Below are 27,178 nucleotides of genomic sequence, written 5' to 3'. Positions count from 1 at the left end.
TTTGTAAATTCGAAAATACATGGAAATTACATGAAAATATTTATCCTAAATAAATATATATACAAATATGTACCAATGGTCCAAAATTATAAAATTTAGTTAGTAAATGGAATCGATTGGAATCATAACAAGAATTTTGAAAAAGTTCCTAAGGAATTAACCAAGATTTAATATGGGTCATCTAATTAGATTTAAATTCATTGCATGACCATGACTACGTCTTTTCTAGGTGCACCCTTGAACTAGAGGGGGGAGTCTTAGGCTAGCCTGATCGAACATGAACCAAATATGATTTCTCCCAATTTAATTCTTGATAGAAGGTATTCTTTTTCGCGTAAATTTCACAGGGTTGAGGGCAATCCTTGGGGGGCACTTGGTTCAAGTTGTCCTGACCTAGCTCGCTCCATAGACAAGAGACTTAAAAGAGTATCCTAAGATTTCTATTATATACATGCATAGTTGATGAAGGCTAGCAAACTTGATTCCTTTCCTTTATTAGGTGAGGAGGAGAAGAATCCTCTATGGGTTTGGCTTGATATCATCAATGGTGGGAAGACCAAGATGACAACCAATTTTGGGCTCAATTGGTGGTTGGAGCATGCCAAATCCTTACGGAAGCTTAGAATAAATCTATAACTCCTCTTAGAGCTCAAGAAATTAAAGGAGGAAGAATGAAAAAGCTTTTTTTTAATGGTTTCCGTAATCACTCTAAGCTATGAGCTTAATTGTGGTTAATCTCTTGAATTGAGTTACCACATGGCTTAAGCTAGATTAGGTGGATGGAAAAGATTGCAAAGGAAATAATTATCATAATAGCTATGATATTCATTGGTATTAAGAGAGATTAATTACATTGATCTTGATTAATTACCCATGAAGCATCTTAACCTAACTACTAATTACCCACTTTTAAGGGCTTAATCAATGGTTAGGTTATTTTTTATATGGGCTTTTGGTTTTAGTATCTAATGGAATGAAATGGGTTAGACATTTTTTTTCCTTATATAGCTTTGGGCTCATTTAATTCAAAAAGGTTTATCTAGGTCAAGGTGACTCAGTTGTCCTAAATTAACTAATCTAATGGCCCATTTGAGTTGGGTCAAGTGTGGTTTACTCATGTACATTACTCATATACATTCCATCAAAGCTCTAGGGTTAGATGATCATATACAATCTTGTAACATAGATGCCTCCCAAGAGGCCTGACAATTGATATTTGTGGTAATGCCCATCAGGTAAGAGGAATTGAAGGTTAATTAAATGCTAAAATAGATATGTTATGAAATATACGAGTTAAAACATCTTTTATAATGTACGTCATATTAATCTATTATGTACAACTCCCCTCAATAAACTAACTATATATTTGTTGTTCATGGACTTTTAAAATGATAATTAAGATTATCTCTAAAGTATTTGTAAAGATTGAGAGTCTTAGATTAATGAAGTTGAAATATCTCAATCTTATGTTTTAAACAAGTATCCTAATTTAGCATGTGTAAATCTAGGATGCATAAAATTACTTGGGAGATTAAATGATTACATAAGTCACACTACTAACATGCTTTCATGTAGTTGATGGAAGGATTCAAACTTTGATGCATTGAGAGGAACATATTTATAATAAGGTGTGCTCTTTGTATTCTCAAAAGAGTTATAGAATAAAATATAGCAAAAACCTCTCAACCACTATATGAGGGGCGGATCGAGGTGGAGCTGTTAACTAACTTGGTTCAACAAAGAAGTTTCATAAAGATAAATGAATTTAGAAGGCCCTCATGATGTTCATCGTTATGCATTTTAATAGTGTCAATAATAATACATATTATTAATACTGCTAATATTAATTATCACACTCTCCTCTCTCAATCTCAACTAGATAATCAATTTATTATGATAATATAATTGTACAACAATGAGACATAATAACCCAACATCAATAAGAAAAAAAAAATGATGAAATGCACTAGAAAATGGAATTATCATCAACGATATCATACTTTAACATGATTATGATGTTGACGACCATTATTTTTTGTTCAATCCTAGCACAGCTCATGAAGTACTCTTTCCTTCGACAAAACAAATATCACATTGGTTCAACAAATACGTTTCATAATAAGATAAGTGGATTTAATTAGAGGGTCCTCATAATGTCAATTGCTATGCAATGTAGTAGTGTCAATAATAATGCATATTAGCAGCAATGACAATATTAATTCTCTCTCTCTCTCTCTCTCTCTCTCTCTCTCTCTCTCATCTATATCTCGTCTAGATAACTAATTTAGAATGATAATATAATTGTAGAAAATGCACACCATAGCCTAACATCAACGAGCAAAAAGGAAAATAAAAAATGATATGTCCTAGAAGATGGAATTGTCATTGACAACATCATATTCAAACTATTAACTTGGTTATGATGTTGTCGACCATTATTCTTTGTGCAATCACATCACAAAACACTCTTCTCTTCAACAAAACACAACTCAAACCCTTCATCTTCCCATCATTCTATTAGATTAGGAGATCCATCAACAGTGCAATGATCTTGCGCCAATTAGTATTATCATGTTTATATTTTATCGAGTCAGTCCAAATATCTTTTAGGTTATAGCATTCACCGCATTAAAAGGCTATAAATATTTTTAGAATTTAAGCTTTATTTGATTTTTCTTTTCTTTTGCTCAAACTAAAAAAATAATTTTAATTTTTATGAAAAAAATGTATAAAAATCATCATTTACACATGTATTCTCAATGCTTCATAAACATTTGGATTATAGCTATAATATTATTTTTAATGTGAGAGAATAACAAATTGATTTTATACACTACCAAAAAAATGCAATATAAACAAAATTGTATCAAATAAAACCCTTTTTTTTTTTCTTCTAATAGACTAATTTCAGGTTTTTGCCATTAGGAGTTTCAGCTTCTTTCAAGAAGACACGTTGATTTGTTCATCTTAATAAGAATAAAACAAACTTTTTCTCAAATTAGAATAAAATAATTATAAAATTGTGAACTCCAAAAGCCAATTTTTATTTGCAAAATCGGTTTTCGAACAATAAATAGAAAATGACAGAATATTTGAACATATATATTTAAACCCTACTTTTTAATGGCATTGGTTGAGTTATTTTTCTAAAATTACATAAATGTATTTTTTAATCTATTAAATAAACCTAATGCTAATGATGGATATAAATTATCACAATATCTATATCTTTTCTATCATTTATATTATTATAAAAAATTAAGAATAATTTCATATTATATAAAACCAAAGCTTCGTTTGAGAGTAGCTTTATTGTTGCTTTGCTTTCAGATCACAACCACAGCTTTATTTAATCATTGTTTTTTTGTTGCTTAAAAAAAAAATTATTCTTAGACGTTGCTTTTTACAGTAGCTTTAAAAAAAAGTTACTTTCTATGTAGTCGTTTTATAACCACCTTTAAAAAAGCTGCAACAGCTTTATAATTACATTTATAAAGAATTGTTGTCATCCCAAACATACCCTAATACTTTGTTTGAAATAGCTTTCTAACTACTTTTATGGCAGGAAAAATGTTTAGTAAAAAATAATATGTATTTGAAAGACATTTTCACCACTATTTTTAAGGCTAATTCATTTGGGACGGTTTTTTTTATTATTTCTTAAAGCAACTTATTATTAAAAAAATCTTAATATTTGTACTAAAAAATTACTTTAAAAAGCAATAAAAAAGCCATCCCAAACGAAGCATAACTTTTGCCCTTAAAATTTTGTTTTTAAAGAAGTATTGTTAAAACTGTGGGTGAAGAAAGTGCTTTTAAAAGTAACAATATAAAGGCTTAAACTATCCCAAACAAAAAACCTAAAAGGGGTCCCCTTTATCTAATTTCACCATTGACCTTAAGATCTTATTCAATTTAATTGATAGCTTATAAAGTATAAAAAATAAATAATTTTTTTTTCAAATTCAAAATTAATATAAGTAACTTTTTAAAGAGAAAATAAACTACATGATTTGATAGTAACCTACTAATGATGACAAATTAAATTATAAATTTGTAGGGTTTGAAAAAAACAAAGCACAATTTGATTCAAATAAAAGTAAGAAGATCTAATTTTACTTTAGAAAACAAAAGATTGAGTTGTCTTATAAAATTCTTATAGAAGTGATAGAATGCTCAATTATTGGACAAGAAGGAAAGTTTCTAAAAAGGCTTAATTGTTAGAATGGTTGGATAGGGATGCCTAATTTGTCCCATATAGTTTTGTACTAATTGGGGCCCATGGAAAGATTGCAACAATATCTTGAACTTCTTTCACAAATTTTCAATAGAATTAAAAGAAGATAACATAGTATTTTAAAAATAATAAGATAAGCAAATTTTATCTAAAAGAATAATAACTTTTAGTGTTGTTTTTTGCTCAAATGAATTGACTTAGATCTTTTATAGAAATGTTTTGTAAATTTACAATGGTTTTCTCATTCATTCTATGTTTACAAAGTAATTTATGCGTGTGTACAAATCTTTGCAATAAACTTATAATTCTACAACTGTGTGAATGTCACTTGCTCATACCTATGCAATTAATTTGATTGGATTAGGAATCCAACTATTTTCATCACTATCACCATCTCTGCACATGCACCACTCCATTTGCACTCCTGGCTTGCACGTGACTGAACACTCCTATACATGATAAATCTCCGTACAAGCACTCAAGATTTGTATGCACTTGACACATGTGACTCACTGCAACCATGAACAACACCTCTTTAGACATACACCATTTTGCATAATTGTGCGTCATATGAGTTTATTAATTTGGTTCTACACATCCCTATTCCACATGATATTGAATGAAAATGATGTTTGCATGAGCATCAATTGTAACCCCCTTGCACAAGTCACCACAAGTACACATAATTACAAACATACATTATTGCACGTACAAGTTAGTTGCATGAATAAATCACTACAAACACAAGTTACTATATCAATAAGCCATCATAAGCATAAGTTAGAATATTTTATCTTATTTTTCTTATGACTACCAAAGGGTGTAAGGAACTAAACCAATGTATATTCATAATCATGAACTTAGCAGTGTAACAGACCTCAATTACTAGAAGAATGTAGTGCCTCCTTAGATTGATGCATAAACACTAGTACTCATTAATTTGTTCTTCAACTTGTCCCAATATAGTACCCTCACTAATCAAAGGTTTAGTTTTAACCATGCTCCATTATACTCCATCTTAACTTATCTTCTAACCAACCCACATTATTATGATAATAATGATCATATCCACTATATGAATAACAACATTGACATTGATCTCATCATCCATTGCTACGAGCTTTCCATCCTTCAATGGCTTCGGCATCCCTTGACTAAGTTTTCTACTTCCAATCTAAACTTTGTTTTTCATTATAAGGAAGATGAATTGCTTACCTCTCTCTCAATATATATATATATCATCTTTAAAAAAAGTTGACAGTTAATTAATAATTTCAGAAAATATAGGACGCTAAAAATTAACGCTACTTTCATTAAATTGTTTATACTTATATATAGAATTTGAAATGAGTGACAAAAATATAATACCTAGTTTTGTTACATCTAATCTTAGTTGTACTCTTGGTAGATATCTATCAAACTAAATTGTAGTATTCAATATAAGCTACCATCTAGGTTGACCTCATCATCTTGGTTATACCTAACAACTTAATCATAGAACATATCTTATCAAGTATTAAGGACCAGACACCTGAGCTCACATCCAAGTATTCATGTAACCAGTAAAAATCTTTCCTTTTTATAAAAGATCATCTTCTAAAAATGTAAAGGGAACTTAATTCATAATTTTTTAGATTGCACTCATGTAAAAAGGATTCATCGTCTTATTTCATGTCATTTCGTCTTTTATCCATCTATTTTCATCCAATGGGGCAAGGCAGACCTATTATGTGTAGGTATAATTTTATCCTCCTCACTACATAATCAACATAAGCTATCAAGTCAGAACAATATAAAAACCATATTCATTTGATGTTTTCTCCTTGCCTCTTTATTCATTTCTTTATAGAGAGTTGACATTCTAGAGTTATTTGGCTCCCTTCTTAAGAATTAATCATGGATTCTCTTTCTACCATAAATCCTCTTATGTAAGCCAAGACATATTTTTAGTTGAAGGTCAACCATATAACACCACATGAGTGGTAAACCAACTTATATCATTCAAAATATGAAGTGTAGACATACACAACTTTACCCACCACCAACTAGTTTATACCTTTAGAATTGAAGCACCAATAACATCTTATAAAGAGTCTCTATAATTAAAGAGCAATTTATCACTTTCTATGTACATGCCTCTATCCTAAGGTGTCTCTTAGATCTAGTGTAAGTAGGAAGCTACCCATTAGACAGCTATCTACAACTATTCTTGTCCATTGCATAACACTATGCACATTTAATATCATGCCTCAAGATCTAAATTGAAATAATTATCTATTTTATCTTTTAAATTATCAATTAGAACTTCTATAAATCATTAATATAAATTAATATATCAAATAAAAGTAAATTTATATATCATATACATCAAAATATAAAACTATATTCATTTCTTAAAATTATATTTATAATAGCCAAGAGATTATTACATTCAATAATCTATCTCAAGCTCTTCATTACAAAAAAGAATAAGCAAATTATAAAACTAACAAAAGGAGAAACCTGGAGATATCAATCAATCTCACTCCACAGAGTCCTGACATCTTCCTTAACTTGAAATCAATAAAGTCACATAATGAGCTTACAAAGCCCAACATTATTCCAAACTCACCAAAGCTTTAAATGCAAGATTCAAGAATCAATATGCATGCTCTTCTCAATCAATAGAATCAATAAATTTCAATATCATCAATGATTAATTATCAACAGTACAAATCAGTATGACCATTAATAAAAAACAATGAATCATTATGTTGAAATCCATAAATCAACAACAGGCGAGACAACATAAATGGATCAACAATCAATAAATCAAGATTGTATGGAACAACACATCATTACTATAATCATTCAATATTATCAATCTATTAATGAGATGAATAGGAATGTACAATAGTCATATCAATATGATATGTATTAGTAGTGCTTATATATGCCTATAAAACCATGAAACTGCAAACACATAAACATAATAAGAATATGCATAAGAAATGCATGAATTAGTTATATATTATCGATATCTTATAATTTAATAAGGCAGATCATCCAACTTTAAAGTGATGTTTTTAACATCTTTAACCCCAACTTTTTCTCAACTGGTCATAAATCATATCCTTAATACTTATCATTTATTTAGTAAATCAATTATCATTACAAGTGACTTTCAATAATTCATAAAGAATTCTCACTCGTTACCCGTCAGTATAATTCAGTTATCGATTATAGGCTATAATTAGGATTACACAATAAAATCTTTTGTTTTAAGGAAAGACTATCAACCCATCCTCCTATGTAGGGCATTATGTTTTAAGAGCTAGCATACGTTAATTTTAATATTAACAACTAGCCTCCCTTGCTCGCATGCAAATGTCACCTTTATATTAAATTAATGATATCAAACTTTCTTTAATGTATGAAATGTAATATGAAATAGAAGCATCTATAAAATACAAAAAAAATTTGTATACCAATAACTTTATAAAATTATAACGCTCATTTTAACTAGTTAAATTCAATAATTAATATACAGTCAAAATGATCATATCAATCATATATGTTATATACGAAAAGTTACATGACAAAAGTGTGGTAAATTAGGAGAAATATATTTCTATCTTTTTTTTTGGGTGAGGGGGGAAATTAAATTAGTAGATATAAAATCATTGAAAACAAAAGTAGGTTTTAGGGTGCTTACTATTCTTAGAAGATTTTTCCCAGCTAAGACAATGGATGAAAATAACCAAAACCTGGCTTTCTTTCTCTCTCTTTTCTTCCTCTTCCTTACCCTCTCTTCTTCCATGGCAAGCCACACAAATGGGGAGGAGGAAATTTCATAGTGCTTTAGGTTTAAGATTTATGTATATTAAAAAACTATTCTCTTTGACTTCCACATGATCCTCTTTTATCATTCTTGTTCACATTTCCTTCATTATATCCTCTAGATCTGATAGTCCTTTATCTATAGCTCTGTCTAGCCATCTCCCCTCTAAATCCATATCATGTTTCATGTTACTGTAGCGGATAATTATCCATTTGTTGTCTTTGTTGTTCACTTCTAAAACACACTTTCATCATCATAAAATATTGTACAATATGTCTCTTACCGCATCAAGCACACTCCAATACACTTCACATATTCATCTCAGATCCTTTCGTGATGTCTAAGGATTTACTTCTCTTTTCACTGCTATATCTCTTTGCTAAATCATCTCCCATTCTCTTCCTACTCATATGTTGTTTAAATAGTTGTAGATCTAAATCATTTTTCAGTAGTCATGCTCTCTGAACCAATTCTAAAAACTCATATATTCTTAATGGTACTAGTGGATGTCTTAGTTCATCTTACAGTCTCCTAAAAATCGGTAGCATTTTTCTACTATCATATTAATCAACTATAGAGCGTACCTTACTAGTGTAATAAATTCAGCTTCGTACTGCATCATTGTCTTTTCCATGCTCCAATCTCATAAAAACCTCTTATATTTGATGTCATGCTTATAGAGGTACACACGAGTCTCTAAAAATAATAATGAACTCTACCAAGGTAATTTCTGCATTTTTTCCTATAACTTCTCTCATTGCTAGCCTATCTATAATCTCTTAACTTCTCCTTCAAATAAAAATATTGTTATGGGCACTTTCATGTTCTCTTGGCATTACATACTGTCAAATATTTTCTCTATCTGTAACAACCAATCTTATACTATCTAAGATTTTATAACTTACTTTAATAATGATGGCTTCAATTTATGAAACATCTATATATGTCTTTTCTCTTATGATTTCTTATATCTAGTATGTTTTATTTGTGCATCACTCAGTACATGTGCAAGCATAACAGTAAGTTGTATCAAGTTGTTAGAACTTATTAGAACTACTATTGCATTCTATCCATTTCGTATATCCTGATCAGTAGGGTTCATCTTTCCACTGATGTAATTCTATTTTCTAATCAATTAACATGCAACACATAACTCAACTTACATGTAATTACAGATAACCAATCAACTATAAAGATGAAAATCTATACTACCAAACTTCTACCTCACCTATAATCAATCATATGACCATAATTACAATTCAATTCTTCCAATAACTACTCTGATACAAAGACTTTCATGCTCAAATATCTAAATTATAATAATTATCAACCATAGCTTCTATGAATTATCAATATAAATTAATATATTCAATGAAAACAAATCTATATATCATGTATATTAAAATATTAAATTATATTCATCCCTCAAAATTATATTTACAATAGCCAAGAAGTCATTACATTCAATAGCCTATCTCAAGCTCCTAGTTACGAAAAATAATAAACAAAATACATAACTAATAGAAGAAGAGACTTGAAGATCTCAATTAATCTTACTCCATAGAGTCGTGACCTCTTCACTAACATGAAATCAATAAAATCACATAATAAACTTACAAATTTCAGCAGAAACCTAAAACTCACCAAAACTTTAAATGCAAGATTCAAGAATTAATATGCATGCTTAATTATCTCAATAAATAGAATTAATAAATTTAAATATCCTCAACGAGTAGTTATTAATAGTACAAATCAAAATGACTAGTAATGAAAAACTAGAATTAATCATTATGCTGGAATCCATAAAGCAATAATAGGCGTGGGAACATAAATGCATTAGTAACCAATAAATTAAAATTGTAGGGAATAACACATGGGCACTATAATCATTTAATATTATCAATCTATTAGTGAGATGAATCAAAAACATATAGGAGTCATATCAGTATGTTATGTATTAGTAGTGCTCACATATGCCTGTTATAGCCATTTATAATATATAAAATCATGAAACTATATTTGTATGAACATGAATAAGAAATGCATGAATCATGTATATGCTATCAATATCAAATGATCTAGCAAGACAAGACATTCAATTTTAATGTGATATTTTCAACATTTTTTAATTCCAACTATCAGTTATATTCATCGTACTTCTCATTTATTTAGTAAATCAATTATTATTACATGTTTCTTTCAATATTCTATGAATAGTTCTCAGTCTTTACCAATCAACGTAATTCAGTCAGCAGTTATATCTAGGTCACACCACAAATATTTTATTTTTAAGAATAGTTTGTTAGTCTACCCTCCTGCACAGGGCATTAGGTTTTAAGAGCCACATTTATCCTTAATAAATTGTATCAGTCTTTCTTTAATGTATGAAATAAAACATGAAATGCATAAATTTATAAAAAAAAAATAAAAAATCATATACTAGCTAATAACTTCAGAAAATCTTCATTTTCATTTTACCTAATGAAATTCAATAATATTACATTCAAAAAAAAAAAATATATATATATATATATCATATACAAAAAGTAACATGATAAAAGTATGACAAATCAAGAGAAAATATATTTTTGATTACTTTTTGGGGAAATTAAATCAATAGATATGAAATCATTAAAAACACAAGTAGGTTTTAGGTTACTAAGATGAGAAGACTTTTCCAACTAAAGTAACAAATCAAAACAACCAAAATATGATTTCTCTTTCTTCCCTCTCTCTTTATCTCCCTTTCACGATCTCGTCTTCCATGGCAAGCCATATGAATGGTTAGTAGGAAATGATGTAGTGCTTTAGGTTTAGGATTTAATATATATAAAAACATTGTTTGTGGCCTAGTGCCACGACCCTCAAACATTGCAAAGCCGCATGCCGGTTCATGGCGCCTCCGCATTCAAAATTCTGGTGCCGCCGCATCAAACTATTTCCATTTTTTTTTCTGAGATTAGGACACCATAGCTCTGAAATACCCAGTGTCGTAACGCTCCATTATATATTTTTCATTTTAAAATAATTTTCATAATTATCAAGTTGTCACATTTAATTTCCAACTACATACACCTAAAATCATCATTTTTTTTTATCTTCTTTGCATGTCCACACCTAATTATGTATGTCTCCTTGGCTTGATTGGGTCATCAAATTTAACTTTTCCTACTAATGAAACTATCGATGCATATGCATTGCACATGTGCACCCTCAATTAACATGGGTTTAATCAGTTTTCAAAGGCACATATTTGTACGAGCACTCGCCATTTGTGGGTGCATGCGCTTGATTGTACCCGCAAGTAATACCTCTCGACAAATGCATCGAGAGATATAAAGTGTCTTATTTATATATGAATTTGGGCCTGCAAGTTCTTATCACACCCCCAGTCATGTGTTGATAATGTTTGCATATGCCCATCACTTGTAAGATCTTAGACACCCACACAATTTACTACAAGTAGGGGTGCAATTGACTCGCAAGTCAGCTTAGGCTCGACGAGTCGAGCTATCGAGCTCGCGATTTAAGCTCGAACAGGATTTTGAGCTGGACGGGCTTATCGAGCTCGACTTCGAACAATCTTTCGCTCGACTCGATTACTCGTCGAGTGGCTCGCAGAACTGAATGTCAGTTTTTGCAGTTGGATGCAGAGGCGGCACTGAACGTCGGGATCACACGCGAGGGAAAGTGGGATTAGTCCGATCAGAGCTCGGGCATGCGGGAAAATGAAATCGTGGGCAGGACAGAAGATGTGAAGATGGGAAGGACGGCGGGAAAATGAAAATGCGGACAATAAACGAAAGCTAGGATGCGGAATTGGCGCTCAGACTTGACGAGCTTGTTTCGTTTGGCAAGTCGAGCTCGAGCTCGATATTTGGCTCGCGAGTCGAACTCGAACAAGACTGGACTCGAGCTCAACTCAACTCGTTTGCAGCCCAAACAGCAAGTACAAAAAAATATCGTCACTGTAAATACAAACACACCCAAATCTTAAAGAACATAATAAATTTAACCAAATTTTATTCTCAATAATGTAATAAATTCTTACTGATTTTGTTGTACCACACATAAATACATGAATTTACTAAAGTATTTTAATATCTTAGTGTTAGTTTTACAAATATACAAAAACAAGAAAAAAAAAATCTACTGCATATATATAACCTTCTCAACAACAAAAAATAAATAAATTTATAACCATGAAAGTGTGGAAAATGCTCAATAATTTTGACAAGGATGAAATTTATACCAAAAAAATTATATTCTTGGAATGGTTGGATAAGGATACTTACCTAATTGGTTTCATTAGATAATGTGGATGGCATTGTTCCCTCAATTAGACAAGGTAGGGATGTATTAATTGGGGTCCACAGCAAGTTTAAATAACCCTGTTGCCTTTCTGATTCTGTCCCATGTGAACTGAGGATCTTATCTTTATTATCATTATATATATTGATGGTTATTTTTCTTTTATTATTATAGTTTCAAATCTTATGAGTAACTATATTAATATTTTTCTTTTTTATTTTTTTATATTGATGGTCATTTTCATCTTCTTCACACTTAAGAAAAATTTTTATATAGTTATGAATAATATAATAATTTCATTTTTATATATGGAGTAATATAAAATTGTGTAAATCTTTCTTGATTTTTTAGTACTTTTAAATTATTTTTATTTAAAAGCTGATGAGAAGCTTACGCATTTTTATTTTTATATCTCGCTTGTCATTATAAATATGAAGGATAATAAGATCGACTTAGCTTTCAGGATGGCAATACGCTTAATTTTGTAGCTTCAGAAATTAATTTTTTTTCAAAATAAATGGCACCTTAATTTAAAAAAATATATTTTAATATTATTTAATTTGCTCTATTAAAATCTCAACCCTTCTACGGCACGTCTATGTGTCAATTTAAAAAATACTGTTACATTGAGTTTTCTTTAGTGATTTTAATTATAGTGTCAATACATAATATGACTTGGAAATCTGACCCAAAAATCTTATTTAAAAAATCTGGTTTCGGTTGACCCAATTAATGTTTGGGTCAGGTTCAGGTTGAAAATCTTGACTAGATTCATTTAGGTTGAGTTCGGGTTGATCAAACACAAAATTGACTCGATTATCATTTATGTTCGAGTTAAACGGATCAAGTCCAGATTAAACAGATCATTTTTGGGTTAAGCATAGTCTAAACAATTATTGGGGTGATGTGGTAAATAGGTCAAATGGGTCAAGTTCGAATTGGTTGAGTTAGGGTCAAGTCAAGTTTAGGGAAAATTTTTTGACACGTGATAAACGGGTCAAGCTCAAATCAAACTGATTCAAGTCAATCCTCCTCATCATGAACTCTTAAAATCAAGTAACCTTAACAACACAAATGGACTAATCAAATCTACTCAATCCATGGCCTAAGCCAAATTAGCCTTATTGACTTCTCAAAGCCTAAATAAATTTAAAACCTTCCACCCATATAAGGTAGGTGAAAATCATGGATTGTCATGAAAATCCCAAATGGAAGAAATCATATGTAAGCCACTTTCACAAAATAAAAAAAATCTCATGAGCCATCATTCTAAAAGCTCCAAATAAAGTCTCATGTGCCAATTCCAATCACCCAAGAGCTAGCCAAATATCACATATTCTTATCTCAATTGAATTTGATGTTGCAATATAAATTCTAAAATTCAATAATATTTTACAAAGTTCTAAAAATTATGAACTTCGGTGAATTGAGATACTTTTCTTACTGCTATAATTTTTCAGCTTGCAACCACAATTCTATTTGACCATTATTTCTACGTCAGTTTCAAGTCTGGGCAGAACTACTCTATCTTTTGAAGGTGGGCAAAATAGAATTGTAAAATGAAATAGAAAAGAAATTTTATTTTTTAGAATATGGACAACTGCATTTATTGAAAGTGAGCAAAATAATTAAATTATTTCTTTTTCTTTAAAAAAAAAATTATGGGTGGGCAATTAATTGCTTATTTTTCTAAGAAGAAGAAAGATTTCAGGGTGGGCAATTATTCACCCTGAGCTCTTCTTGGTTCCACCCCTGCTTTCAAGCAATTTTTGTACTACGAAACTACTCTTTATAGCAGCTTTTTAAAAAGTTACTTTCTCACAATAACTTTACAATTATCTTTAAAAAAACTTACAGCCGTGTTAATTAGTTCATTAATATTATTCTATAATATTGATGTCCACCCTAATAAGCCCAATATTTGAACCTTGAATACTTGCTCTAACTATATACACATCCTATCTTCTTTTAAAATGTTATTAAAAAATATGACACCAACCCATCATTTTCTCATATATTGTATTCCCCATATACTTAAGATATCATTTAAATTTGTGTGTCATTAGCAATATTAGCATTATTTTAAAGCTTAATAGAAAATATAGTCAACTTGAAAAAAAAAAATTCAGCTATATTTAATGAAGAAAAATCCGAAGGTGTTGATTGTAAATCATTATAAACGAATTTCTTTTAGTACAATTAAGCTTCCAATATCTATTCAAAATTAATTTTACTTTATTATTATGTTCATTTTAATCTCTCTCATTGTTTGATGTTATAGAGACATCAATGAATTTAATGGAGAGGTGTTTGGTATTTAGAGTATTTTATAAAGTTGATTGTGAAGTTGCAGTGACAAAAATAATTTAACTATTTTATTTATAAAATAAATAGTTTTTTATCATATAAATTTAAAAAAAAAAGTTAGAAAATGATCAAGAAGTAGTCAATCAGTACATATAAATTTAGGAGCATCATATAAATTTTGTATCAATGAAGATACAATTATTTTTATTTTTTGTATATGATTATATTGTATCTTCATCTAATATTATAAGAGGTGAACTTGTGTATTTATATGCATATATCTTTTTCATTTAATGTCATAGTTTATCATTTTTATTTTTATTTACCTATCAATTTTAAATGATATAGTCATATTTAATATGTATTATCTTGTAACATAGGTCATTTGATGTTTTTTTCATTTTAATGTTAAACAACATTGATAGAATTAACTATATACAAACATAAAATACATAGGATCGTTAATAAAACTGCAAATGCTATAACATAAAATGTAATCTCCTACCTCACCTCTTTGCTTTCTGATGTAAGCAATCAATTCAAGCTTGGTTCTGCCTCTAATTCCAGTGATTTAATTACACAAACTTCTTTCTTTCCTCTATCAGCTTCGATTTTACCAATTAGTTCAACTTCCTCTTCCTATCCTCCTTCGATTTCCATCGCATAGAACCAAGGAGGTCACTCCCTCTCCTTCCAAGTTTTTGATCAAAGCAACTTGCTTCTTCTGTCTTGTCTGATTGCAAAACTCTCCTTCTATCTCTGACTGAATTAGAATGCAAGAACCTTCCTTCCTATCAAATAGAAAAGCCTAGCTGAACAACCCTTTGACACAAGTACACTTTAATTGCTCTCATCTTCAACCTTCACCTTTGTATGCAGTCAAGTAGCAACAAATCATATAGCTTTCGCACAGTCTTTACCCATCAAAACAAACTGCACGAATTACTCTCTCATATGCACAACCTTCCTCTCAGTCATGCAGATTAGTCATGCAGATTCCTCTCTTCCTTGCATTTGACTTTGTTGAATCGAGTGAAGTCAATTTTGTTCATGTGACTTATGTGCGTTCAATTCACCGCCGGCCACATTAGCTTGAGCTCAATTGTGCTTCCTCACACTTAGCTATTTGACCTCATTCACCTGCACGCTTCTCGCTGATCACAACTCTCTAGGATTCCACTGAACCAATTCAATCGGGTGTAACATTAGGCTGGTTGAGATTCAAGTTTCGACTATAAGTTTTCTAAAATTAGAACTCATACAGTCGCAGTGTCGGTTTTTAAAACTCCTAATTCAAATATTTTTTTAAAGGATTCGTGTTTAATCAAATATATTTTTTTGATGTTGTATCAAGAATAGTGTTTATGATCCAAAATTTTTGCTCCACATTCTTTTGTTGTAAGTTTAATATGCCTCATTAGTTCTCCATTATGAATGCTAAGTGAAAACAGAAGATTTTGCCTATAAATTATACGCTTAACTTCTCTAGTTTTACACTTTAGTATTTAACATTATTTAACTCCAAACCAAACTTATTTTATTCCTATATGTTGTGAGTATAGCTCAAGTCGGCTTGCTGCTTCATACAAAATTAGTGTTTGGTGTTTATTTTAAGACACATTATATCAAGTTATAACTTTAGCAAAAGCAATGAATATTATTTATGAAAGAAAAAAAAAATCATAATTGTTCTATTATTTCATGTTGAAATTATAACATAAAAGGTCCAATTTTTAAAAGGGGCAGATTATTAATTGAATTTAGGTATAGGAGCTGACTTAGATCTTAATTTAGAAAGGAGCATAACCATAATTTTATTTTGCGGGTTTTAAGAAATCGGAAAATAAAATGACAGTTTAGAGCATCTCCAATGGAAAATCTCTTTTTTTACTCCAAAATACCTTGAAACTAAAAAAATGTCGTGATTCGTCTCCAATTGAACTCCATTTTTTCCCTTGTGTAGATAACCATTGTCTCTTCTTTCGCACGCAAGTTCGGTAGAGATATAAAAATGGAGGAAATGAACAGTGCAACGCCAATATTGGCGTCCCACTATTCACCCGCAACCAAATAGCAGAAGTTTTACCGTTCGGCTGGAACTGACGAGGGACGTCATTCAAGTGTTTGGAGTTCGGTTGGAGATGCCCTTATGACAGTGAATTTTTTTTCTGATTTCTTAGAAATCGAAAAATAATAAAACTTAGTGTAAATCATCTCTTATAATTATCCTCTGACTTCACACTAAAAAATAGTGCAAGTAAAAAATTCATGCTTATCTCTTTGCAGGAATTACTGTATTAGTAAATTACTTATAACAATGAAAAATATGACATCGAAAAATGATTCAAGAACATGATAAAGCAAAGGATCCAACAACTTTTGATTTAATTCAATTTTATAAGAAATCAGAAGATAGGTTTACGATTTCGTAAGAGTTTCTAAGGAAATCGATAGTTTTTCGGTATCTTAAAATACAATAAAAAAATTCATAGTTTTCATAAACCGTGATTTCATTTTCAGAATTCTTAGAACTCGTAAAATGAAATACCGGTTTTGTTTCTTTTTAAATTAAATTCTAAGTCAGCTCCTAAACCTAATTTCAATTGAACAAATTTTAAGGAGCTTTATTAATATTTAAATTAGCTCTAAGAGCATCATCTTAAAATAATTTAGAATGGAGCAAACTAATTAAATCATTTGGTGTATTCAATAGAATGCATCAAACAATTTGGCATTTTCAGAATGCACTAAACTGTTTGGTACATTCTATTGTTGCATTCTATAAAATGCATAGAATTCATGTCATTTTCAAAATACACCAAACGGTTTGATATATTCTATAGAATGCATCAAACAATTTGATGCATTCTAAATACTACTGCAGCTCTAAAATTTCATTAGAGTTTGGACAAATTAACACAAAGCATCATTAACATAGTAATTAGCTGATTAAGCATGCACAATAAACATATTTATAACCAGACAAAATCGTCTGTTTAAGCAAAAGAGCGAGTTGCTTATTAATCAAAATTTATTAAAAAAATTCATATATCTTCTTAATTTGTAAATTCATATATATTTATAAATTTGTCGAATTATTTTTAACAATTAAAATGTCATTATTGTCTTTTTTTATTTTGGGATACAGCATTCAATAAGCGTGGAAAGTGGGTGGGTGTGGGTGGGTATGAAGTCAGGAAAGTTACCATAAGTGGGTGTGGGTGGGCAAAGCCCGCCAGCATAGAGCGTGGGTACCCAATGGGTACCCAACCAGGACCCCATGTAGGGCTCTGGAGCTGACTTAGATCTTAATTTAAAAAGGAGCGGAATCGAAATTTCATTTTACGGGTTTTAAGAAATCGGAAAATAAAATGACAGTTTATGACAGTGAATTTTTTTCTGATTTCATAGAAACCGAAAAATAATAAAACTAGTGTAAATTCTCTCTTAAAATTATCCTCTGACGTAACACTAAAAATATAAAAAATAGTGCAAGTAAAGCATTCATGCTTATTCCCTTGCTCGGGAATTATTGTATTAGTAAATTACTTACAACAACGAAAAATATGACATCGGAGAATGATCCAAGAACATGATAAAGCAAAGGACCCAACAACTTCTGGTTTACTTCAGTGTTATAAGAAATCGGAAAATAGATTTACGATTTCGTAAGACTTTCTGAGGAAATCGAAAAAATAATTTTCCGTAAAAAAATTCATTGTTTCAGTAAACCGAGATTTCATTTTCAGATTTCTTAAAACTCCTAAAATGGAATATCGGTTTAAGTCAGCTCCTACACCTAAATTCAATTGAACAAATTTTAAGGAGCTTTATTAACATTTAAATTAGATCTAGGAGCATTATCTTAAAATAATTTAGAATGGAGCAAACTAACTAAACCGTTTGGTGTATTCAATAGAATGCACCAAATAATTTGGCATTTTCAGAATGTACTAAATTATTTGGTGCATTCTATAAAATGTTTGGTGCATTGTATAGAATATATGACATTTTCAGAATACATCAAACTGTTTGGTGTATTTTATAGAATGCACCAAACGGTTTAGTGCATTCTAAATACTACTACAGTTGCAAAATTTCATTAGAGTTCGGGCAATTTTACACAAAGCATCATTAGCATAGTAATTAGCTGATTAAGCATGCACAAAAAACGTATTTATAACCAGGCAAAATCGTCCGTTTAAGGAAAAGGACGAGTTGCACATTAATCAAAATTTGTTAAAAAAATCATATATCTTCTTAATTTGTAAATTCATATATATTTATAAATTTGACAAATTATTTTTAACAATTAAAATGTCATTACTGTCTTTTTATTTTATTTTGGGATATTTATAAGTCTAACATACATTAATAATTTAATTAGATGTAAGAGTTTTAAACTTATATTTTGACATAAGTTTAAACCTCTTACTTATGCCAAAATAAATAAGCAATTTCAAAATTTATGTCATAGAAACTCATCTTAAAAATAGAATAAGAATAAATATATATGCATAATTATCATAAGATTAAAAAAAATCTACATTATTTTATCAATTGAAAAATAAACCCTAATAACAAACAAGGTGCAATGAGGTGAACATTTTTTTAATGAAAAACATTTCAAATCTTTTACTTCTCTTATCTCATTCTAAATTCTCCAAACCCAACCCTTGTGTGTGTGGTTCTCCCTTCATCCCAACCCCAATCCTTGTCTCAAGCCTATGATCTATTGTTCTCAAATAAGCGAGCACAAACCTAAAAAAATAAATAAAAATCTCACTTTTTCGTTCATAGCCCTCACAAAGCTTCCATCCAACATCTCCCCTCCTTCCGCCCAACCTTATCTCAATTTCCATGGATTCCGACTCCGCTATTTCTCTTTCTTCTCCACCGCCAACGTCATCGCAAGCGTACAGCGGTGCGGCCAACGAGGAGGCGCCGGCGCCGGAGCTGGAGGAGTATGAGACTGCCTCGAGCCCCGAAGTTGATGACTCGGACTCCGCCGCCGTAACGGGGAAAGCCCCTTTGCCGGGTGAAAACCGCGTGACGAGCTCTCCTGCGACGGAGGATCAAAAGGCTGCATCGGAGGATGAAGGTGAGGCCCGTGACTCTAGCCAAAAAGGGGTTTTGGGGGAGAATTCTGATTCTGTGGGAGTTGGGGAGAAAAAGGGGGAGGATGAGAAGGAGGAAAATTTGCATGCTTCATTGCCGCAGAATCAGGTTGGAAGCGATGATTCTGGTGAGGGTGAAATTGGAAAGAATGTCGAGAATGGAGTTGGTGGGAGCTTGGTTGAAAAAGATGAGAACTTGGGTGAGGAAACGGACAAAGTTAACAACTTAGTTACGGAAGGATCCCAGGAGCCGGAGGGCAAGGAAGCGGGAGGAAATGAATCCAATGATACTGCAATGGAGCCCAAGGCAAGCGAAACTACCGAATCTGATTCTGCCGCTTCAATAAATCAAAGCGATATTGAGGAAGTGGTGCCAAAGGGTATTGAAACTGAATCTAATGTTGATACGACTGGTGAGGTTGGAACTAGTACTCAAGAAGGATTTGGTGCTGTTGTAGAGGAAGAGGAGAAGTCTGAGAACCCTGATGAGCTTTTACGTGCTGCTGATGATGTTTTGGAGCATAACAATGTCGTTGCGACTGGTGATATTGGAGCTGATACTCAAGAAGGATTTGATGCTGTTGCAGAGGTAGAGGAAGAGTCTGTGAAATCTGATGAAATTTTACCTGCTGATGATGATGTTTTGGAGCATAAAAATGTTGTTGCAGTAGAGCCAAAGGGTGCAGAATTGGAAGCTAAAACAAATACTGATGGAGCTGACACAGTTGAACCTTTTGTAGATGATGCTAATGCCAGTGAAAGCATGGAAGTTGTAGATGAATCGGAAGGAGAGGTAAAGGCTGAAAATAAGTCTGTCAAGCAGGAGGAAATTGGTGCTAGTGATGCGGCAGGCTCTGAAAAAAATGCTGAAGCTCCTGAATTGGATTCTATCGATTCATTAAATGATGAAGTTGCGGAAAAGGAAGGGGGTTTTGTAGAGAGCCCTGCAATTGTGGATTCTGAGTCTGTGATGAGTACTGCAGATAAGATTGATCAAGTGAATCATAGCGAGATTAGTGAAAGAACTGCTAATTTGAATCAAGAAGTTGCTGATGAGAAAGATGTTATTGGTTTAGAGCATGTTCATAGCCTTGGTGAAGGTGAACAACTAACTGCAGATGAGGGTTCTTTGAATTCGGCTGTAGAGGAGGCCAATCTTCCTGACAGTGCAAAAGAAGCTGTGGTGGGGGATGAGAATACTCAAGGAACTACTACTGAAAATCTGCCTTCAAAGAGTACTGCTGATGATCTTCATCAATTGAATTCTAGTGAGATCAGTGAAAGAAGTACTTTGAGTCGAGAAATTGCTGATGGGAAGGTGGTGGTGAGTTCAGAACATTCTGCTATCTCTAATGAAGGTGATGTTGCATCCAAGTTCAATGCAGATGATAATTTGAACTCAACTGATGACTTGGTAACTCTCCCTGACACTGCAAAAGAAACTGTGGTTGGGGATAAGAATATTCCTGAAACTACCGTTGAAAATCTGTCTCAAGTTTCTGAATTAGATCAGCAGGTGGAACCTGCTGAGGACGAGAAAGATGAGGAGGATGAAGATGAAGATGAAGTTAGCAGAATCTCTGATGGCCCGGCAAGGGTTGCTATCTTGGATAGTCCTGAGGCAGCAAAGCAGATTATAAGGGAAATGGAGAGGATTTCCTCCAGTTCTCATTCAGGTCTTCAGGGCTCTCGGGATCATTCAAGCAATGCAGATGGACAGATTGTTTCTGACTCCGATGAAGTGCTGGATTCTGATGAGGATGGTGAAGGGGGCGAGCTGTTTGATTCTGCTGCATTGGCTGCACTGCTCAAAGCTGCAACTGGTTCTTCTGATGGAACAGTTACTGTCACTTCTCAAGATGCAGCTAGAATTTTTTCAGTGGACCGTCCAGCTGGTTTGGGAACTGCTCCATCACTGAGGCCAGCGGTTCCCCGTTCGACTCGTCCCAGCCTGTTTGCTTCCTCAGAGCTTGCTGCAGTTTCAGATCCTCATTCTATGGATGATGATGAGAAGAAGCTGCATGAGAAGGTTGAGCAGATCAGGGTGAAGTTCCTTCGCCTCGTTCATAGGTTGGGTCATTCTCCAGAAGATACAGTGGCTGCTCAGGTTCTTTATCGTCTGAGCCTTGCAGAAGGGATCAGGCAAGGCAGGCAAGTGAGCCGTGCTTTCAGTACCGAGAGTGCTAAAAAACAGGCCTTGCAACTTGAAGAGGAGGGGAAGGATGATTTGGACTTCTCATGCAACATTTTGGTCCTTGGCAAGACTGGTGTAGGCAAAAGTGCGACTATAAACTCCATTTTTGGTGAAGAGAGGTCTCATACCAATCCTTTTCAACTGGCAACAACTTCAGTGAGGGAGATTTCTGGTGTGGTCAATGGTGTTAAAATTCGTGTTATAGACACTCCTGGGCTCAAAGCTTCTATAATGGATCAACCAACAAATAGAAAAATTCTATCATCCATAAAGAAGTTTACAAAGAAGTGTCCTCCAGATATTGTTCTCTATGTGGACCGAATGGATACACAGACTCGAGATTTCAATGATTTGCCTCTGTTGAGGTCTATCACTACTGTCCTGGGCTCATCAATCTGGTTCAATGCTATTGTTGCTCTCACACACGCTGCTTCTGCTCCTCCTGATGGGCCCAATGGTTCGCCCTTGGGCTATGAAATGTTCATAGATCAAAGATCTCATGTGGTTCAGCTATCCATTCGACAAGCAGCTGCGGACATGCGGCTCATGAATCCAGTAGCTCTTGTTGAGAACCATCCTTCTTGCAGGAGGAATAGGGAGGGTGAGAGGGTTCTTCCTAATGGACTGAGCTGGAGGCCTCAATTACTTCTTTTGTCCTACTCATCAAAGATATTATCTGAAGCCAATTCCCTTTTGAAGCTTCAAGACTCTTCTCCTGGAAAGCTCTTTGGTTTCCGCCTTCGCTCCCCTCCACTTGCCTTCCTGTTATCTTCTCTTCTGCAATCCAGAGCGCATCCAAAGCTTTCCGGTGATCAGGGTGGTGATAATGCTGATTCTGATATTGACCTGGATGACTTGACGGATGCAGAACAGGATGAAGAAGAAGATGAGTTTGATCAGCTCCCACCATTTAAGCCTCTGAGAAAAGCTCAGATTGCCAAACTCACCAAGGAGCAAAGGCATGCTTATTTTGATGAGTATGATTACCGAGTTAAACTTCTTCAGAAGAAACAATGGAAGGAAGAGCTTCGGCAATTGAAAGAGATCAAGAAGAAAGGAAAGATCAATACAGATGAGTTTGCCAATGGTGATATGCCTGAAGATTATGATCAGGATGGTGGTCCTGCAGCCATACAAGTCCCTTTACCAGATATGGTACTCCCACCATCGTTTGACTGTGATAATCCTGCTTATCGCTACCGATTTCTGGAGCCAACATCTCAGCTTCTTACCCGACCTGTACTGGACACACATGGTTGGGACCATGATTGTGGTTACGACGGTGTCAGCATTGAAGAGAGTCTCGCCATTGCTGGTCGGTTTCCTACATCAATGGCAGTTCAGATCACAAAAGATAAGAAGGAGTTCAACATCCACCTAGACTCCTCCATTGCAGCCAAACATGGAGAACATGGCTCTACTCTTGCTGGGTTTGACATCCAATCTATTGGGAAACAGCTAGCTTACATATTCCGCGGTGAGACCAAATTTAAGAACTTGAAGAAGAACAAGACTGCAGCTGGAATATCTGTTACTTTCTTGGGGGAAACTGTAGCTACTGGATTGAAAGTTGAAGACAGAATATCAATCGGCAAGAGGCTTGGACTTGTGGCCAGCACTGGAGCAGTCCGTGCGCAGGGGGATGTTGCTTTTGGAGCTAACCTTGAGGCTCGCCTTAGAGAGAAAGATTATCCTTTTGGTCAAGCTCTTTCTACTTTGGGGTTGTCTCTGATGAAATGGAGGAATGACTTGGCTCTGGGAGCAAATTTGCAGTCTCAGTTTCCAGTTGGTAGGAATTCAAAGATGGCTGTTCGAGTTGGGCTGAACAACAAGCTTACTGGGCAGATAACGGTTCGGACAAGCACCTCAGAACAGCTTCAGATTGCACTTGCAGGTATCATTCCATTAGCTATCTCTATCTATAGGAGCATTGCGTCTAGTGAGTCATATTTGGATCACTAGATTTTGTTTTCTTTGCAAGTAAGTAGATTGTGAGAGGATCCCAAATTTAGCATTTCTTCACGATGAGCATGGTTTACTTTTGATGTTTTTCTTGTATCTGGAATAATGATTCTTCGTTTATAAACTATTGTAGTCCACCAGTTATTTTGATGATTAACGTTTTATATTAGATGTTCAAGTTGAAAATTTAAAATCTTTTGGAATCTGCAGTATTGATTTCTGGAATATCTGTCTTTTCAAATTATGCTATTAACTTTCTGTGTTTATGGTTTAAACACAATTTCAATGTTGTTTCAGTTCTATTATCTGATTTGTAGCCTTTTTAATTATCCTTTCCTTCTGTTCATTTATGTAATTCTTGTTGGTTTTGGTCAACAGAAGTTATTTCTATGAATCATGTAGCCTTTTAAGGCATTTTATCTGTGGTACTTCTATGTATTGCATATCATTCTCTCTGTGTATTTGGTATATTGTACAGCTTAATGAACCACTTGAGCTTGGCATTGCTATGAAACTCGTGTAGAATAATAGAAGAATTGTGTCGCTGTTTTCAAATTTTGCTAAAACCGACTGCTTTTTTTAATAGCTTTAACTCAATAGTGATATTGCCATATTTTTGCACTTAAGGTTTGCCTTTCTCGTATCCTGATTCTTTTACATGTTTCCTTGATATTTCCTAAACAGCAGCAAGTTCTTCTACAGATATCCTTGATCTTTCCTAAACACATCTTCAGCTGTCTTAAGTTTGTAGATAATTTACTAACATAGCCATTGCTGACTCACCATGTCATGGCATTTAACTTCCAGGTAAAGTGTCATTTTCTTTTCAAATAATTTTTTTTATTAGGTGTTTTATTAGTGTATCACCATGACTCATACCAATCTTTTTCAACAACAAAGACACAACAACAACAACATCAAGCCTTTGTCCCACTATGTGGGGTCGGCTACATGAATCCTTTTTCGTCATTGTGCCATGTTAAAAGTCAAATTCTCATTTAAATCAAATAAAGAAAGATCATTTCTAATATTTTCTAACCAATTCTTTTTAGGTCTACCTCAACCTTTCTTAACATTAGTCAAATCTAATACCTCAACTTTCCTAACCGGGTCATCAGAAGGCCTCCATTTAATGTGACCAAATCATCTAAGGCGACTCTCTCTAATCTTATCTTCCACTAGAGCTACTCCAACCTTTTCACGTTTTGTGTCCTATCTTTAAGGGTAAAGCCACTCATCCACCTAAGCATCCTCATCTCTACAACACTTAACTCAGTATTATGCTTCTTTTTTAATGGCCAACATTTGACACCATAAAGCATTGCAGGTCTTATCACCATCTTATAGAATTTTCCCTTAAGTTTGAGGGGGACTTTTCTATCGCACAACAAGCCCGATGCATTCCTCCACTTCAACCGACCAATCTTTTTCAACTGGCGAAAAAATTGATGACTATCCAAGTAGCCATATCTTCAAATGTTGAAGGAGATATCAGATAAAGAGGCAAAGTTGTACTTGATGCCTGTTTTCTCTTAAATTAGTTGTTGTAGTTGTTATATAAGTTTACAATGCATTTGAATGTTTTCCAATTACGTATTATGTGAAAATTTCTAGTCATAGAGGCAAAATTTTTATATAAAGGGTTCAGTCATTGTTCCTTCCTAAGGGATTTAAGCACTGCTACTTTAAGTCTGTGTTTACGATTGTTCTTTCAGTCAAGCAAGCCTCAGCTCTGTATCACTTCTGCAGCATTTCCCACTTCACTTCACATATCACCAACCGCTAAAATCCCTTCACCCCTCTCAGACAAGGTCCTCACTAGCCAAAATCGATCCATATCCATCCTCCCCACTCCCAAAAATAATTCGCCTTTAAAGATTACCTCTCAGACGCCTTTCAATTTCGATCTCCCCTTGTCTTCCATAGGTCTTCAACCACTATAGTAATCTTCTCCCATCACTCTTTGGCATCATTAACCCATCCTCACCATCCCCACGCAATGGATAAGCCTCTTTCTTCACTTGGCTAAGCTTACGCATCCCCACAAAAAGTTGGTTTTCCAAAGGTCCACCTTCCATACTATCATCTCCAATCCATACCCAACTAGAAGGCTTTATTCAATTACATTTCACCCCACTGTCCTTGCCGCTAGAAATAAAATATCACCACAATGGATTAGTAGAAAAACATACATTAACTAAATTTATAAGATAAAAAATAATAATAGGCAGGAAAATAATGATGAATCTCTTATTACAAAATATGCTATGAATAATTTTCAAAAGCTTTTACCTAATGATAGTTTCACTTTAATGTCTTTTTGAAGACTGGTACTTCCATCATTTATCATGATGATCATGTTATGCTTTCGATAATTTCCTTAGAAGAAAAGATTCAACAAGTGATCTCTAGTTTAGGTACAAATTATTTCAACTATTTGTCCTCCATTGCTTATAATTTTTTAAGATCATATTATATTTTTCTTTAGCTTATGATTTTTTAGTTATTAATATCTTATTTAAGAAAAGAGATAAGTATCTCATCACTTTTAAAAATGGATATAGTAAAACTAAGATTGATTATTTTCTTATAAAAAAATTAGATTGTTTAGATTGCAAATATTGTAAAGTTATTCCAAGAAAATTTATGAACCCAACATCGATTATTAGTTTTGAACTTTAAGATAAAAGGGCAGAAAATAAAAACTAAATTAAAATGATATTCTAGGATTAGATGGGGGCATTTAAAAAATATTAATAAAAATATTTTTCAGAGTAAGATTTTAGATTTTAAGACTTTGTTTGTGCATGAGGACGCTAACGTTATATGAGAAAAAGTGGTTAGTGATATTAAGAATATTATAAAAGATGTGCTTAGAGTTTCAAAGAGAAAAGCTTATAATAGTAAAAATAGTTTGGGGTGGAATCCAAATGTGCAAGAAAAGATAAAAAAATAAGAAGATATATTATAAAAATTAGTTTAGTTGTAAAAATTCTGATAATTAAGAAATATATAAAGATGTACGTAAGAAATTTAAGAAAGTAATATGCGATGCAAAGATTTTAACTTTTAATAATTTATATAATAGATTAGGTACTAAACATGGAGAAATATATATGTATAAGTTAGCCAAACAAAGAAATATGAGTAGTAAGGATTTAGTTCAAGTAAAATATATTAAGTACTTTTCGTAGAAGATGATATTCAACAAAGGTAGATGAGATATTTGC

The 27,178-nt window shown here is 32.8% G+C and overlaps 1 protein-coding gene and 1 long non-coding RNA gene across 2 annotated transcripts; both read left to right on the top strand.

The window, feature by feature from the left end:
* The first annotated feature begins 19,432 nt into the window (after positions 1-19,432).
* On the top strand, positions 19,433-24,145 carry LOC110109461 (translocase of chloroplast 159, chloroplastic). Its single transcript, XM_020840530.2, has one exon. The coding sequence runs from the start codon at positions 19,536-19,538 to the stop codon at positions 23,946-23,948; it is 4,413 nt and encodes a 1,470-aa protein (XP_020696189.1). The 5' UTR covers positions 19,433-19,535; the 3' UTR covers positions 23,949-24,145.
* Positions 24,146-25,131: 986 nt separating this feature from the next.
* Positions 25,132-25,610, top strand: LOC114581311. Its single transcript, XR_003703198.1, has 2 exons — positions 25,132-25,172; positions 25,276-25,610. It is a non-coding gene; the product is annotated as an uncharacterized LOC114581311 (long non-coding RNA).
* The last annotated feature ends 1,568 nt before the right edge of the window (positions 25,611-27,178 follow it).

This window comes from Dendrobium catenatum, unplaced genomic scaffold, assembly GCF_001605985.2.
Source record: "Dendrobium catenatum unplaced genomic scaffold, ASM160598v2 fragScaff_scaffold_1644, whole genome shotgun sequence".
Taxonomy (NCBI): Eukaryota; Viridiplantae; Streptophyta; class Magnoliopsida; order Asparagales; family Orchidaceae; genus Dendrobium; species Dendrobium catenatum.
This window is presented reverse-complemented; position numbering and strand designations above follow the sequence as displayed.

Excerpts from the sequence above, each read along its gene's own strand:
- LOC110109461 (XM_020840530.2), top strand. The coding sequence starts at position 19,536 with ATGGATTCCGACTCCGCTATTTCTCTTTCTTCTCCACCGCCAACGTCA.